The sequence below is a fragment of the Hypanus sabinus genome, chromosome 5, assembly GCF_030144855.1.
Source record: "Hypanus sabinus isolate sHypSab1 chromosome 5, sHypSab1.hap1, whole genome shotgun sequence".
Classification (NCBI taxonomy): Eukaryota; Metazoa; Chordata; class Chondrichthyes; order Myliobatiformes; family Dasyatidae; genus Hypanus; species Hypanus sabinus.
In genome coordinates this window covers 186,592,932-186,607,448 of record NC_082710.1, presented here as the reverse complement: position 1 = coordinate 186,607,448, position 14,517 = coordinate 186,592,932, and the positions used below count along the sequence as shown (strand labels likewise).

The following is a 14,517-nucleotide window of genomic DNA, read 5'->3' as shown; positions in this document are numbered from 1 at the left end:
GGCTCTCTCCAAACAAACTTTTCACCCTTCCTCAGAAGGTTAGTCAATGGGACGGCAATATCAGCAAAGTTCTTACAGAACTTGCGATAATATCCAACCATTCCCAAGAATCTTCTAAGAGCTTTTTTTACCATTTGGAATGGGAACCAGAAATTGTCTGAACTTTTGTCTGAACTGGAGCCAGCTTGCTTTGACCTACAACATAACCAAGATAGGTCACAGTGACATGGCCAAATTAACTCTTATCTAAATTAACTGTAAGATTGGCCTTCGAGAACCTTTCAAACAACTCTTCTACTGCAGGGATATGGGTTTCCCAGGTGTCATTCCCTGTGACTACATCATCAATATAGGCATCTGTGTATTTTAACCCTTGAATTACAGAATTAATCATTCTCTGAAATGTTCCTGGAGCATTTTTCATTCCAAATGGCAGAACATTGTATTCGTACAACTCAGAAGGTGTTACAAATGCAGAAATTTCTCTACCACTATCTGTCAATGCCCTTTTAACAGATCAATCTTTGTAAGAAACTTAGCTTCTCCAACCTTGTCTATGCAATCATCCACTCTGGGGATGGGATAAGCATCTGTCTTTGTTATAGCATTCACCTTTTTATAAAACCTAATGCTACCATCTGGTTTAGATACAATAACACAAGGCGAACTCCAATCTGAAGTCGAATGCTGGATAATACCATGTTCTAGCATAATATTCAATTTCTTGTTAAACAAATTTACATTTTTCAATATTCATAGGATACAGATGTTGTTTTATGGGTTTGGAATTTCCCACATGTTCGTCATGTAAGGTGACTTTGGTCCTTTTGGGAAAATCGGGAAATAAATCTTTTAATTTCATAATTAACCGTTTCATCCCCAGTTGCTGCTGCGGCTGTAAGTGGGCCAATTTCTCATCAATCAAATTCAAAATACTCGAGTTCGTTAATCGAGCTGAAACAATGTTTGGTTTATGATAAGCCTCAGATGGATCAATTAATTCATTCTCAGGGTTGCCAGACTCATTGTTACTGACACAGACACATCTGCTACTTGTTTTTCAAAGTATGATTTTAGCATGTTTACGTGTACCTGCTGTGTTGCCTTCCACCTATCTGGTGTTTTGATTACAAAATTTACATCACTTATTTTAGATACAATCTCAGCATCTGAGAGAGCTTTTTCTTTTAAAGCTTCAATCTCAGGGACTCTCCTCTGTTCTGCTATAAACACCTTCCTAGAAAGAGACAAATCTTTATCGTCAGATTTAATACCTGGATCCTGGTGAACAAATGAAGGCAGAAAAGTCCCTGACAAGTCATCAAAACCTGAATCCTGATTTTGGCAGAATCATGCTGCACAGAACTGTTTGCGTTGGCTAGCTTCTTAGCCATAGCTTGAGTTACTACACAGGATGGATACATGTCAGAATGCACTTTTGAATCATCAGTGATTGGCTTAGTTGTCAGCTGCACTGCAGAAACAACTTTACCTCATTCCCAAACAACAAAGAAACACCTTCCACCGGTAAACTGGGTCATAGTCCTATTTTAACAGGTTCTGAAACTAACCCTTACTTCAAAATCGCATTGTGCAGAGCTACAGAAACAACGTGCCTCCAATACCTTTGATAATGTTTACTTCACCAGTGGCAGACTCATCACAAAACTTCAAAACGCTGTCTAAGATGAATGACTGAGAAGCCCCAGTATCTTTAAGAATTTCAGCTGGTATCGGGATTGTCCCTTCATTCACTGACGCAAACCCATCTGACATAAAATGATCGAACCCCTTCCGAACTCGGTCTGACCTCTCAGCCCCAGACAGAGCTCCTTCAGAATGTTCAGAATCCTGTGGGTTTATAAGTATTTCAACAATTTGAATACAGGCTTCTGGGACTGCCTCCTTTTCCTTCTTCTTCAAGAGGGAACAGTTGCCATAACATGACCAGGTTTCTTACAGTAGTGACAAGTAAGACCAGAATATTTCTACTTTAGTTGCTTCCCTTCATCCTTATCTTTGTCACTAGACCCAGATTTAATTTATGGTTTACCCTGACTGTCCACGCTACTCTTTTGGAAGGTTTACTTCAGGTAAACTTAACCTTGTGGGTCAGAGCAAACTCATCTGCTAACTTAGCAGATTCTTGCAAAGTGGCAGTATCCTGCTCAACCGAATATGCCTTTATATCATTATGGGCGCACCATTTAAGCTCTTCAATTAAATCTCAAAATTAGACCATAAGACAAAGGAGCAGAAGTTGGCCATTTGGCCCATCGAGGCTGCTCTGCCATCTCATCACGAGCTGATCCATCTCCTTTTTAGTCCCATTCCCCCACCTTCTCACCATAACCTTTGATGCCCGGACTACTCAGATTCCTATCAATCTCTACCTCAAATACACCCAATGACTTGGCCTCCACTGCCACCCGTGGCATCAAATTCCATAGATTCACCACTCTCTGGCTAAAAAAAAATTTCCGCATCTCTGTTCTGAATGGGCGCCCTGCAATCCTCAAGTCATGTCCTCTTGTACTAGACTCCCCCACTACGGGAAACAACTTTGCCACATCCACTCTGTCCATGCCTTTCAACATTCGAAATGTTTCTATGAGGTACCCCCCTTATTCTTCTAAACTTCAAGGAGTACAGTCCAAGAGCGGTCAAACATTCGTCATATGTTAACCCTCTCATTCCCGGAATCATTCTAGTGAATCTTCTCTGAACCCTCTCCAATGTCAGCACATCCTTTCTTAAATAAGCCCAAAACTGCACACAGTATTCCAAGTGAGGTCTTACCAGTGCCTTATAGAGCCTCAACATCACATCCCTGCTCCTGTACTCTATTCCTCTAGAAATGAATGCCAACATTGCATTCGCCTTCTTCACCACTGACCTTAAGGGTATCCTTAAGGGACCAATCTAACTTCCTGACTGATAACAAACCCATCACTAGAGTCAGCAGGTTGCCCCTCGAGCCTTACCTTGTCTAGCTCAAATTGCCTTCGTTTTTCTAACACAGCAGCCTCTAGTACTCTTTGTTGTTGTGCTGCCTCAAATAGCCTCTGTCTTTCGGCTTCCGCAGTTTCAAATTGCCGTTGTCTTTCATTTTCACTTTTGGCAGTCTCTAACCTAAATCTCTCTAACTTTATTTGTTCCAGCTTCAACTGGATCTCAGGGATAACTGGTTGACTTTCAGGGTCAGTACTTGGAGCTATGATATGGTGGCCATTACAGAGACTTGGATGGCTCAGGGACAGGAATAGTTACTTCAAGTGCCGTGTTTTAGATGTTTCAGAAAGGGCAGGGAGGGAGACAAAAGAGGTGGGCCATGGTACTGTTGATCAGAGCTGTGTCACAGCTGCAGAAAAGGTGAACGCCATGGTGGGATGTTTACGGAGTCTCTCTGGTTGCAGGTTAGGAACAGAAAGGGGTCAATAACTTTACTGGGTTTTTTTATAGGTCACCCAATAGTAACAAAGATATTGAGGAGCAGAGAGGGAAACAGATCCTGGAAAGGTATAATAATAACAGAGCTGTCATGATGGGAGATTTTAATTTCCCAAATATTGATTGGCATCTCCCTAGAGTGAGGGTTTTAGATGGGGTGGAGTTTGTTAGGTGTGTTTAGGAAGGTTTCTTGACACAATATGTAGATAAGCCGACAAGAGGAGAGGCTGTACTTGATTTGGTATTGGGAAATGAACCTGGTCAGGTGTCAGATCTTTCAGTGGGAGAGCATTTTGGAGATAGTGATCATAATTCTATCTCTTTCACAATAGCATTGGAGAACGATAGGAACAGACAAGTTAGAAAAGTGTTTAATTGGAGTAAGGGGAAATCATGAGGCTATCAGGCAGGAAATTGGAAGCTTAAATTGGAAATAGATGTTCTCAGGGAAAAGTACGGAAGAAATCTGGCAAATGTTCAGGGGATGTTTGTGTGGAGTACTGCATAGATACATTCCAATGAGACAGGGAAGTTATGGTAGGGCACAGGAACTGTGGTGTACAAAGGCCGTAATATAGTCAAGAAGAAAAGAAAAGTTTACGAAAGGTTCAGAGAGCTAGGTAATGTTAGAGATCTGGAAGATTATAAGGCTACTAGGAAGGAGCTTAAGAAGGAAATTAGGAGAGCCAGAAGGAGCCATGAGAAGGCCTTGAAGGACAGAATTAAGGAAAACCCCAAGGCATTCTATAAGTATGTGAAGAGCAAGAGGATAAGACGTGAGAGAATAGAACCTATCAAGTGTGACAATGGGAAAGTGTGAATCGAACCAAAGGAAATAGCAGAGGTACTTAAAGAATTCTTTACTTCAGTATTCACTATGGAAAAGGATCTTGGTGATTGTAGTGATGACTTGCAGCAGACTGAAAAGCTTGAGCATGTAGATATTATGAAAGAGGATGTGCTGGAGCTTTAGGAAAGCATCAAGTTGGTTAAGTCACCGGGGCCAGATGAGATGTACCCCAGGCTACTATGGAGGTGAGGGAGGAGATTGCTGAGCCTCTGGCAATTATCTATCTAGCTCCTTCTTGAAAGCATCCAGAGAATTGGCCTCCACCGTCTTCCGAGGCAGTGCATTCCACACCTCCACAACTCTCTGGGAGAAGAAGCTCTTCCTCAACTCTGTTTTAAATAACTGACCTCTTATTCTCAATCCATGCCGTCTGGTATATGTTTGTCATATACATTAATGATCTGGATGATGGGCTGGTAAATTGGATTAGTAAGTATGCAGCTGATCCTAAGATAGGTGGCGTGGTGGATAATGAAGTTAGTTTTCAAAGCTTGCAGAGAGGTTTAGGCCAGAGTGTGCTGAAAGATGGCAGATGGAGTTTAATGCTGATAAGTGTGAGGTGCTACATTTTGGTAGGGCTAATCAAAATAGGACATACACGGTAAATAGTAGGGCATTGAGGAATGCAGTAGAACAGAGTGATCTAGGAATAATTGTGCATAATTCCCTGAAGATGGAATTTTATGTGGATAGGATGGTGAAGAAAGCTTTTGGTATGGGGCCTATATAAATCAGAGCATTTAGTATAGGAGTTGGGATGTGATTTTAAAATTGTACAAGGCATTGGTGAGGCCAAATTTGGAGTATTGTGTACAGTTCTGGTCACCGAATTTTAGGGAAGATGTCAACAAAATAGAGAGAGTACAGAGGAGATGTACTAGAATGTTACCTGGGTTTCATTACCAAAGTTACAGAGAAAGGTTGAACAAGTTAGGTCTTTATTCTTTGGAGTTTAGAAGGTTGAGGGGGGACTTGATAGAGATATTTAAATGTATGAGGGGGATAGATAGAGTTGACATGGATAGGCTTTTTCCATTGAGAGTAGGGGAGATTCAAACAAGAGGATGTGAATTGAGAATTGGGCAAAAGTTAAGGGGTAACACGAAGGGGAACCTCCTTACTCAGAGAGTGGTAGCTGTGTGGAACAAGCTTCCAGTAGAAGTGGTAGAGGCAGGTTCGATATTGTCATTTAAAGTAAAATTGGGTAGGTATATAGACAAGGAAGGAATGGATGATTATGGGCTGAGTGCGGGTCAGTGGGACTAGGTGAGAGTAAGTGTTCAGCGTGGACTAGAAGGGCCGAGATGGCCTGTTTCCGTGCTGTAATTGTTATATGGTTATATGTTATCTTCCTTTCTTAATGAGCAGAGTGACATTTACAATTTTCCAGTCCATGCCAGAGTCCAATGAGTTACTAATACCCCCACAATTTCTACTGCTGCCTCTTTCAGAACTCTAGGGTGGAGTTCATCTGGCCCAGGTGACTCATGTACCCACGGGCCTTTTAACTTTTTGAGCACCTTCTTCCTTATAATAGTAACTGTACTTACCACAGTCTGTGTGGATTGGTGATAACATATCTTCTTTACTGACAACAAACACAGGCGTACCTCAGGGGTGTGTGCTTTGCCCACTGCTCTACTCTCTGTATTCACATGACTGTATGGCTAGGCATAGCTCAAATACTATCTATAAATTTGCTGATGATACAACCATTGTTGGTAGAATCTCAGGTGGTGACGAGAGGGCGTACAGGACTGAGATATGCTAACTAGTGGAATGGTGCCGCAGCAACAACCTGACGCTCATCATCAGTAAGATGAAAGAGCTGATTGTGGACTTCAGGAAGGGAAAGACGAAGGAACACATACCAATCCTCATAGAGGGATTAGAGTGATTGGAGAGAGTGAGCAGCTTCAAGTTCAAAATCTCTGAGCATTTGACATGGTCCCAACACACTGATGTAATCATAAAGAAGGCAACACAGCAGCTATACTTTATTAGGAATTCAAAGCGATTTGGCATATCAACAAACACACTCAAAATATTCTATAGATGTACCATGGAGAGCATTCTGACAGGCTGCATCACTGTCTGGTTTGGAGGGGCTACTGCACAGGACCAAAAGAAGCTGTAGAAGGTTGTAAATCTAGTCAGCTCCATCTTGGGTACTAGCCTACAAAGTACCCAGGACATCTTTAGGGAGCGGTGTCTCAGAAAGGCAGCATCCATTATTAAGGACCTCCAGCACCCCAGACATGTCATTTTCTTACTGTTACAATCAGGTAGGAGGTACAGAAGCATGAAGGCACACACTCAGGCCATCTGATTCCTGAATGGACTCTGAAGCTTTGGTCATTACTTCACTTTTAAAAAAATATATTGTTTTGTTTTTGCACAATTTTTAATAATCTATTCAATATACAGAATTGATTTACTTGTTTATTTATTATTGTTTTATTTTTTCTCTCTGCTAGATTATGTATTGCATTGAACTGCTGCTAAGTTAGCAAATTTCACATCACATGTCGGTGATAATAAACCTGAGTCTGATTCTTTTCCCTCACATCCTTCCACACCTGGCACACTGCTAATGTCTTTCACAGTGAAGAGTTATGCAAAATACTAATTTTGTTCAGCAGCCATCTCTTTGGCTCCCATTATTTCACCAGCCTCATTTTCTAGTGGCCCTATATCCAGTCTCATCTCTCCTTTTTATACATTTGTATAAGCTTTGATATTCAATATCCTCTTTGATATTGTTTGTCAGCTTACTTTCATAATTCATCTTTTCCCTCCTAATGATTCTTGTAGTTGCTCTTTCAGGGTTTTAAAAGCCTCCCAATCCCCCTTCTTTCCACACATTTTTGCTTTGTTGTATGCCCTCTTTTGCTTTTACAATAGCTTAGACTTCCCTTGTCAGCCACAGTTGCACTACTATTCTGCCGTTTGAATATTTCTTTGTTTTTGGAATACATCTATCCTGCTCCTTCTCATTTTTCCTAGAAACTCATAACATTGATGTTTTGTTGTCATCCCTACCAGCATCTTCTTCCAATTTTCTTTGGCCAGTTCCTCTCTCATACCACTGTAATCTCTTTTCCTCCACTGAAACACTACTACATCAAACTTTACTTTCTCCCTATCAAATTTCAAGTTGAACTCAATCACATTGTGATCACTCCTCCTAAGGGTTTTTTTTTTACCTTAAGCTCCCTAATCACCAGCTCATTACATAACACCCAGTCCAGTATAGTTGTATCTGCAGTCAGCTCAATGATAATCTGCTCTAAAGTGCCATATTAGGCATTCAACAAACTCGTTCTCTTGAGATCCATTACTAACCTGAGTCTCCCAGTCAACATGCATGTTGAAATCTCCCATTACTCTCATAATATTGCCCTTTTGACACACCTTTTCTAGTTCCTGTTGTAAATATGGTCCACATCACAGTTACTGTTGAGAGGCCTGTATATATCTGCCATCAGGGTCCTTTTACCTTTGCAGTTTCCTAACTCAATGCACAAGGATTCAACTTCTTCTGATGCTATGTCACATCTTTCTACTGATTTGATGCCATTCTTTACCAGAAGAGCAACACCACTCCATCTTCCAACCTTCTTATCCTTCTAATACAACCTGTAACCTTGGACATTCAGCTCCCAACTACAACCACCCTTCAGCCATGATTCAGTGATGGCCACAACATCATACCCAATAACCTGTAAAAGTGCAGCAGGATCACCCACCTTATTTCTTATACTCTGTGCATTGAAATATAGCACTTCGAGGGCTGCATTTGCTACCCCTTTTTATTCTGCATCCCTCATGCACTGATACTCACCCTGCTTGCTGCAATTATGCCCTACCATCAGTCTGCTCTACCTGACATCTGTGCATAGATCTGCCAAATCATTCTGTTTCTATTCTCATTGGAATGTGGCACAGGCAGCAATCCAGAAATTACTACCCGTGAGGTTCTTCTCAGCTTTCTACCTAGCTCTCTAAATTCTCTTTTCAGGACCTCTTTGCTTTTCCTTCCTATTTCCTGACGTAAATCAATCAGAATATTATAGTAAATGAAAATTTAAAAAATAGGAACTGGAATTGGAAACATGAAGAGTCAAGGCATTGAGTTCAAGAGTCTGGAGTTGTGATGCCCTCTAATTAAGCCGCACCTGGCGTAGGTAGCTAGGCAGCTGCCGATCCCAGAGGATTATGGGTTTGTGCCTCTGGTGTACTGTGACCTCTCCAGGGTGCAAGCCTGGGTAGGAAGAGCTGGCTGTTGGCCATGCAACAGGTTCTCCCTCTCCACATCACTGATGTAGTCCAAGGGAAGGGCAAGCACCAATACAGCTTGGCACCAGTGTCGTTGCCGAGGTTGCCAGAGTGAAGTTCTAAACAATATCAAACTGACTTAGGGACCCCAGGTCCAGATTTCTTCCTTGGGGTTTACTCCTGAAGCCTTTCCCATAGGCTGGAATGGCCGTAAGGCAACAGAATTTAAAATCAGAGTTTTTCTTCTCCTTGGCGGACAACCCCACCTGCCTGAAACATCTGGGTTTGAGGTCCACCTTTGACCCTCCTCCTGTCAGTAGGATCAGTTCAGTGGGGCTTAGTGGCTATTCCACATATGAAGGCCAAGAATTGGACTTGGTCGTCAGAGGCTGTTAGAGTCACACACCATTTAGAGCACTTTATTGGTAGTGGGAGCTTATCCCCACTACCACCCCCAGCTATGATGACCTTAGGCTGCATCTAGAATATCGCTTTCAGTTCTGGCTGCCCCTTTATGGGTGAGATGTTGAGGCTGTAGAGGAGATTTGTCTTGGCGTGTGGCTAAGTGGATAAGGCATCAGTCTAGTGATCTGAAGGTCATTAGTTCAAGCCTCAGCTGAAGCAGCAAGTTATATCCTTGAGCAAGGCACTTAACAACACATTGCTCTGCAACAACACCGATGCCAAGCTGCTTGGGTCCTATTGCCCTTCCCTTGGACAGCATTGGTGATGTGGAGAAGGGAGACTTGCAGCATGGGCAACTGCTGGTCTCCCATATAACCCTGCCCAGGCCAGCGCCTCGAAACTTTCCAAGGTGCAAATCCATGGACTCACGAGACTAATGGATGCCTAGAGGAGATTTACCAGGATCATGTCTGGAGGGCATGTGTTAGGAGGAAAGATTTGAAAACTGGGTTGTTTTCTCTAGAGCAGGGAAGACTGTGGGGAGATTTGGCAGATTTTTTTCGGAAATTATGGAAGGCATAGATAAAGTAGACAGCTAATTTCTTTATCCTAGGGTTCAAAGTCTAATGCTCAAGCTGACTGATACATAGTCTGTTCCTCCTGCACAAGCAGATACAGTTCTAAACTGGAGCAATGTTATAATTCTATTATTTTTCATCAGTGCCTGCTACTGTGATATTTCCAGACAAACACTTCCATCCGGTTCACAGGAGAAGAAAATGCTGAAAGCGTTGAAATGGGAGAGTGAAAGATGGTGCTGACAACAACAGCAGTTAGTGCTGCAGGATCTCAGTCAACTTCAGCTTTGGAAATGAAGTTAAGATTGTAATTAGATTCCATGCACTGTCATGCAATCTTTCTCAATGTTGATTCCAGTTTAACTAAATAAGATTTTTCTCAGTTAGATTAAAGTTTAAAGTTATTGTCTTAAAAAATAAAAGTATACTAAACAGGAACTGATAAGGAAAACCAAACACTAAGTGTTAGGGACAGTGTTTGCATTTCATAAATATAATATTGTTTGACTTTTAGTGAACTGCTAAATAAATATTAACTGTTACAGATTATATGTATTTCCAAAGAAGTTGTTTTGGGTCACACCTAATCAACATAAGAACATACAGTATATAAGACCAGTCAACCATTCCACAAAATGTTCAACTATCTGACCATGCAATTAGCTGTACTTTCCTGCCTCACCCCAAAGACTGATGCAGAGTTTCTACCTAAAATGTCAACTATTACTTTTCATTATTTTTACAGATACCGCTTAACACGCTGAGTTCCACCACCAAATTGTTTGTTCATCCACAATCTTTGACTTCTCCACAGCCCAAAATTCCTCCCACTAATTTTGAATTTATTCTGTGACTGTCTTGGGTAGAGAATTTCAAAGATAAACCACGCTATGGTGGAAGAAATTCATTTTATCATGTCCTTTATCCTAAAGCCACAACCCTAACCCTAACCCTAACCATACTCCTCATTCATACTAATCAACTCATCCACCACATCATCCTTACAGAATTCTCTTGATTCCAATAGGATCAACTATTCAGAACTCCAAATAGCAGAGGTACAATCTACTTACAGTAACTTCCTTATTGGGTGTGTTACGATATGGCAACAATGAATATGGAATTGAGACAGGTTTCTTTATAAACAAATAATCATTTATTTAAACTCTGCTCAATAAAAATGAAAAGTAAACAAATGACTAACTTAACTGGAAGTTAACTGTTATACGGCAACTTGAATGGTTCTTAAGGTGATAAATGCAAAAGTCCAAATGATTTATACAGTCAATTAAGAGAGACTTTCCTGAAGTAACGAATTCCCCGACAACGTGACGTTACTGCTGATTCCAGCCGAAATATGTCTTACCCGAAAGATTCACGATGAAGGAAATAAAGACGGCTTGAAGGAACAGACCTTTTCCTTGGCAAATAACACTGCACCCAACCCTTTCTGCTCTTACAATGTGGGGCTATCTCGGATGCAGGTTACTATTTCCAGAATGAAGATCTAATAAGGTCGATCCTGTATTAAACAGCCGACGACACCAACTTTACTCGATCCTTCAGGTTTCTGTACTTCGGTAAATCTTCACTCTCCAATACTCAGACTTTAAGATTAAATCGAAGATACCTCAATCATAACTGGCAGTGGTTTTCAAAACTGCTGGCACAACGACAATGTACCTTACAGTAAGAATTAAAACTCCACTTTAAAACAAAACTGCGTCATGAAACCAAATATGTAGCATAACAGAGTAACGGACTACTTAAACGACGTCCCAACAAAAGCTCCTGCTCCCCGTTTTATACCTGTTGGTCCAGGCCATCACATGACCTCACACTGGCGGGAAAACTACATTATGTGACCTCATACTGGGGGGGAAATACATCACCCCACCATCACAAGACCATTACATCACTCTCACCGGATACTCGAGTACATCATGGCCATAAGACACTCACAAGTATGTAACACCTCCCTCCAAAAAAATATTTGATCTGTCGAGCAAAATTTTAACAATTAACTAATTACCTAAAATGTATAAAATCTACAACATTCACAATATACACAGTATTATCATACAGCACCTTACAAATGTATAAAATCTACAACATACACAATATACACAGTATTATCATACAGCACCTTACAAATTACCGTACAGTAGGAGTGTTACAAACGTTGACAATACCACTCCATAAAAATCACATTTTTTAAATCGATTTTAAAAATATCATTTTTTAAATCGCAGCAAGAGGTGAAGAGGGACGATGTAGCGCAAGCTTGGAGAGAAGCTTTATTTTTTTAAACTGATCGTGGCAAAGAGGCGAGACTGCGCAGGCGTGTGACATAGCGCGCCAAAGGTTTAAAAAGAAAGACCACCATATACATCAGCCATCATCAGAGTGGACTGAGGCAGAGTGGGACAGCTTTGGCTCAATCAGGCTTCGGCGAGAACAGGCAGAGGCGAGGTTTGAATGGGCCACGACTGTGCAAGCGCGTGAAAATCGGCCTCTGAGATCAGCGGGGGATTTCAGAAAGCGAGCAGAGACTGAGTACGAGCTTCACTCCAGGTGAGGTAAGGCTGGGTAAGCTCCTTGAATTAATCTAATTAGCTTAGGAGTAGGTAATGGAGGCAGCAGTTAGGGCAGTCGAGTGCTCCATTTGCAGTGTGTGTAGTCAGTGAGAACACAGCTGTCCCTGATGACTACACCTGCAAAAGGTGCATCCAGCTGCAGCTCCTGACAAACCGTGTTAGGGAACTGGAGCTGGAGGAACTTCAGATCATTCGGGAGGCAGAGGCAGAAATAGACAGGAGTTTCAGAGAGATAATCACCCCTAGGAGTCAGGAGACAGGTGACTGTCAAGAGAGGGAAGGGGAATAGACAGGAAGAGCAGAGCACTCCTGCGGCCATTCCCATCAACAATGTATACCGTTTTGGATACTTTTGATGGGGACAACCTACCAGGGACAAGTTACAGTGGTTGCATCTCTGTTATCAAGACTGGACCCTCAGCTCAGAAGGGAAGCAGGGAAAAGAGGAGAGCAGTAGTGATAGGGGATTCAATAGTTAGGGGGACAGATAGCAGGTTCTGTGGAAGAGATCGAGAATCCTGGATGGTCTGTTGCCTGCCTGGTGCCAGGGTCTGCGATACCTCAGATCGAGTTTTCAGTATTCTCAAGAGGGAGTGTGAGGAGCCGGATGTCATGGTCCATGTAGGGACCAATGATGTGGATAGGAAGGGTGAGGAGGTCCTAAAAGATGAGTTTAGGGAATTAGGCGCCAAGTTCAAGGACAGGACCTCCAGGATAGCAATCTCAGGATTGCTACCAGTGTCACTTGCAGGTGGGTTTAGAAATAGTAAGATAGTGCAGATCAACACGTGGCTGAAGATATGGTGCAGGAGGGAGGGCTTCATATTTATAGATAATTGGGCAGTTTTCCAGGGGAGGTGGGACCTGTTCCGGTGGGATGGTTTACATCTGAACTGGAGGGGGACAAATATTCTTGCAGGTAGGTTTGCTAGAGAGGCTCCAGTGGATTTAAACTAGATATGAGGTGGAAGGGGAACCAGAGTGTAGGAACAGATTATGGGAGAAGGAAGAAAAAGAAGACAGTAAAGTTCTTTGTACTGTTAGAGATAAACAGAGAGGAAGAAGTGGAGAATTTCTTAAATGCATTTATTTTAATGCTAGTAGCATTGTATGAAAGGTGGATGAGCTTAGAGCATGGATTGATACATGGAAATATGATGTTGTAGCTATTAGTGAAACATGGTTACAGGAGGGGTGTGATTGGCAACTAAATATTCCTGGATTTCGTTGCTTCAGGTGTGATAGAATCGGAGGGACAGAGGGGAGGTGTTGTGTTGCTTGTCATAGAAAATATTACAGTGGTGCTCTGGCAGGATAGTTAGGGGGCTTGTCTATGGAGGCTATTTGGGTGGAATTGAAGAATGGGAAAGGTGTAGTAACACTTATAGGGGTGTACTATATACCTAGGTGTAGTAATAGGTGTGTATTATAGACCACCTAATGGGGAGCGAGAATTAGAGGAGCAAATTTGCAAGGAGATAGCAGGTATTTGTAGTAAGCACAGGGAGATTGTGGGAGATTTTAATTTTCCACACATAGACTGAGAAGCCCATACTGTAAAAGGGCTGGATGGTTTGAAGATTGTAAAACGTGTGCAGGATAGTTTTTTGCAGCAATACATAGAGGAACCAACTACAGAAGGGGCAATGTTGGATCTTCTGTTAGGGAATGAAATAGGTCAGGTGACAGAGGTATCTGTTGGGGAGCACTTCGGGTCCAGTGATCTCAATGCCATTAGTTTCAATATAATTATGGAGAGGGATAGGACAGGACCCGGGGTTGAGATTTTTGATTGGAGAAAGGCTAACTTTGAGGAGATGCAAAAGGATTTAGAAGGAGTGGATTGGGACAATTTGTTTTATGGGAAGGATGTAATAGAGAAATGGCAGTCATTTAAAGGTCAAATTTTGAGGGTACAGAATGTTATGTTCCTGTTAGGTTGAAAGGAAAGGTTAAAAGTTTGAGAGAGCCATGGTTTTCAAGGGATATTGGAAACTTGGTTAGGAAAAAGAGAGATAGCTACAATAAATATAGGCAGCATGGAGTAAATGAGGTGCTCGAGGAATATAAAGAATGTAAGAAAAATCTTAAAAAAGAAATTAGAAAAGCTAAAAGATATGAGGTTACTTTGGCAAGTAAAGTGAAAATAAATCTGAAGGGTTTCTTTTATTTTCTTCAGTATTCATTAAGGAGAAGGATATTGAATTGTATAAGGTAAGGGAAACAAGTAGGGTAGTTATGGAAACTATGATGATTAAAGAATAGGAAGTACTGGCGCTTTTAAGGAATATAAAAGTGGATAAATCTCTGGTCTTGACAGGATATTGCCTAGAACCTTGAGGGAGGTTAGTGTAGAAAT

General features: G+C 41.6%; 1 protein-coding gene and 1 long non-coding RNA gene across 5 annotated transcripts in view; both read left to right on the top strand.

Annotated features, from left to right (window-relative positions):
- LOC132394739 (uncharacterized) overlaps window positions 1-10,086 on the top strand; it is a 241,529-nt gene extending 231,443 nt beyond the window's left edge. For 3 of the 4 annotated variants that reach the window (XM_059971145.1, XM_059971148.1, XM_059971144.1), the window contains one exon: window positions 9,705-10,086. In XM_059971145.1, coding sequence (XP_059827128.1) covers window positions 9,705-9,804 — 100 coding nt within the window. In that variant the 3' untranslated portion in view covers window positions 9,805-10,086. The remainder of the gene's footprint in view (window positions 1-9,704) is intronic. The other variant, XM_059971146.1, reaches the window with a different exon arrangement.
- Window positions 1-14,517, top strand: part of LOC132394743 (uncharacterized) — an 887,546-nt gene that overhangs the window by 552,811 nt on the left and 320,218 nt on the right. The gene's annotated exons all lie outside the window — the stretch shown is intronic.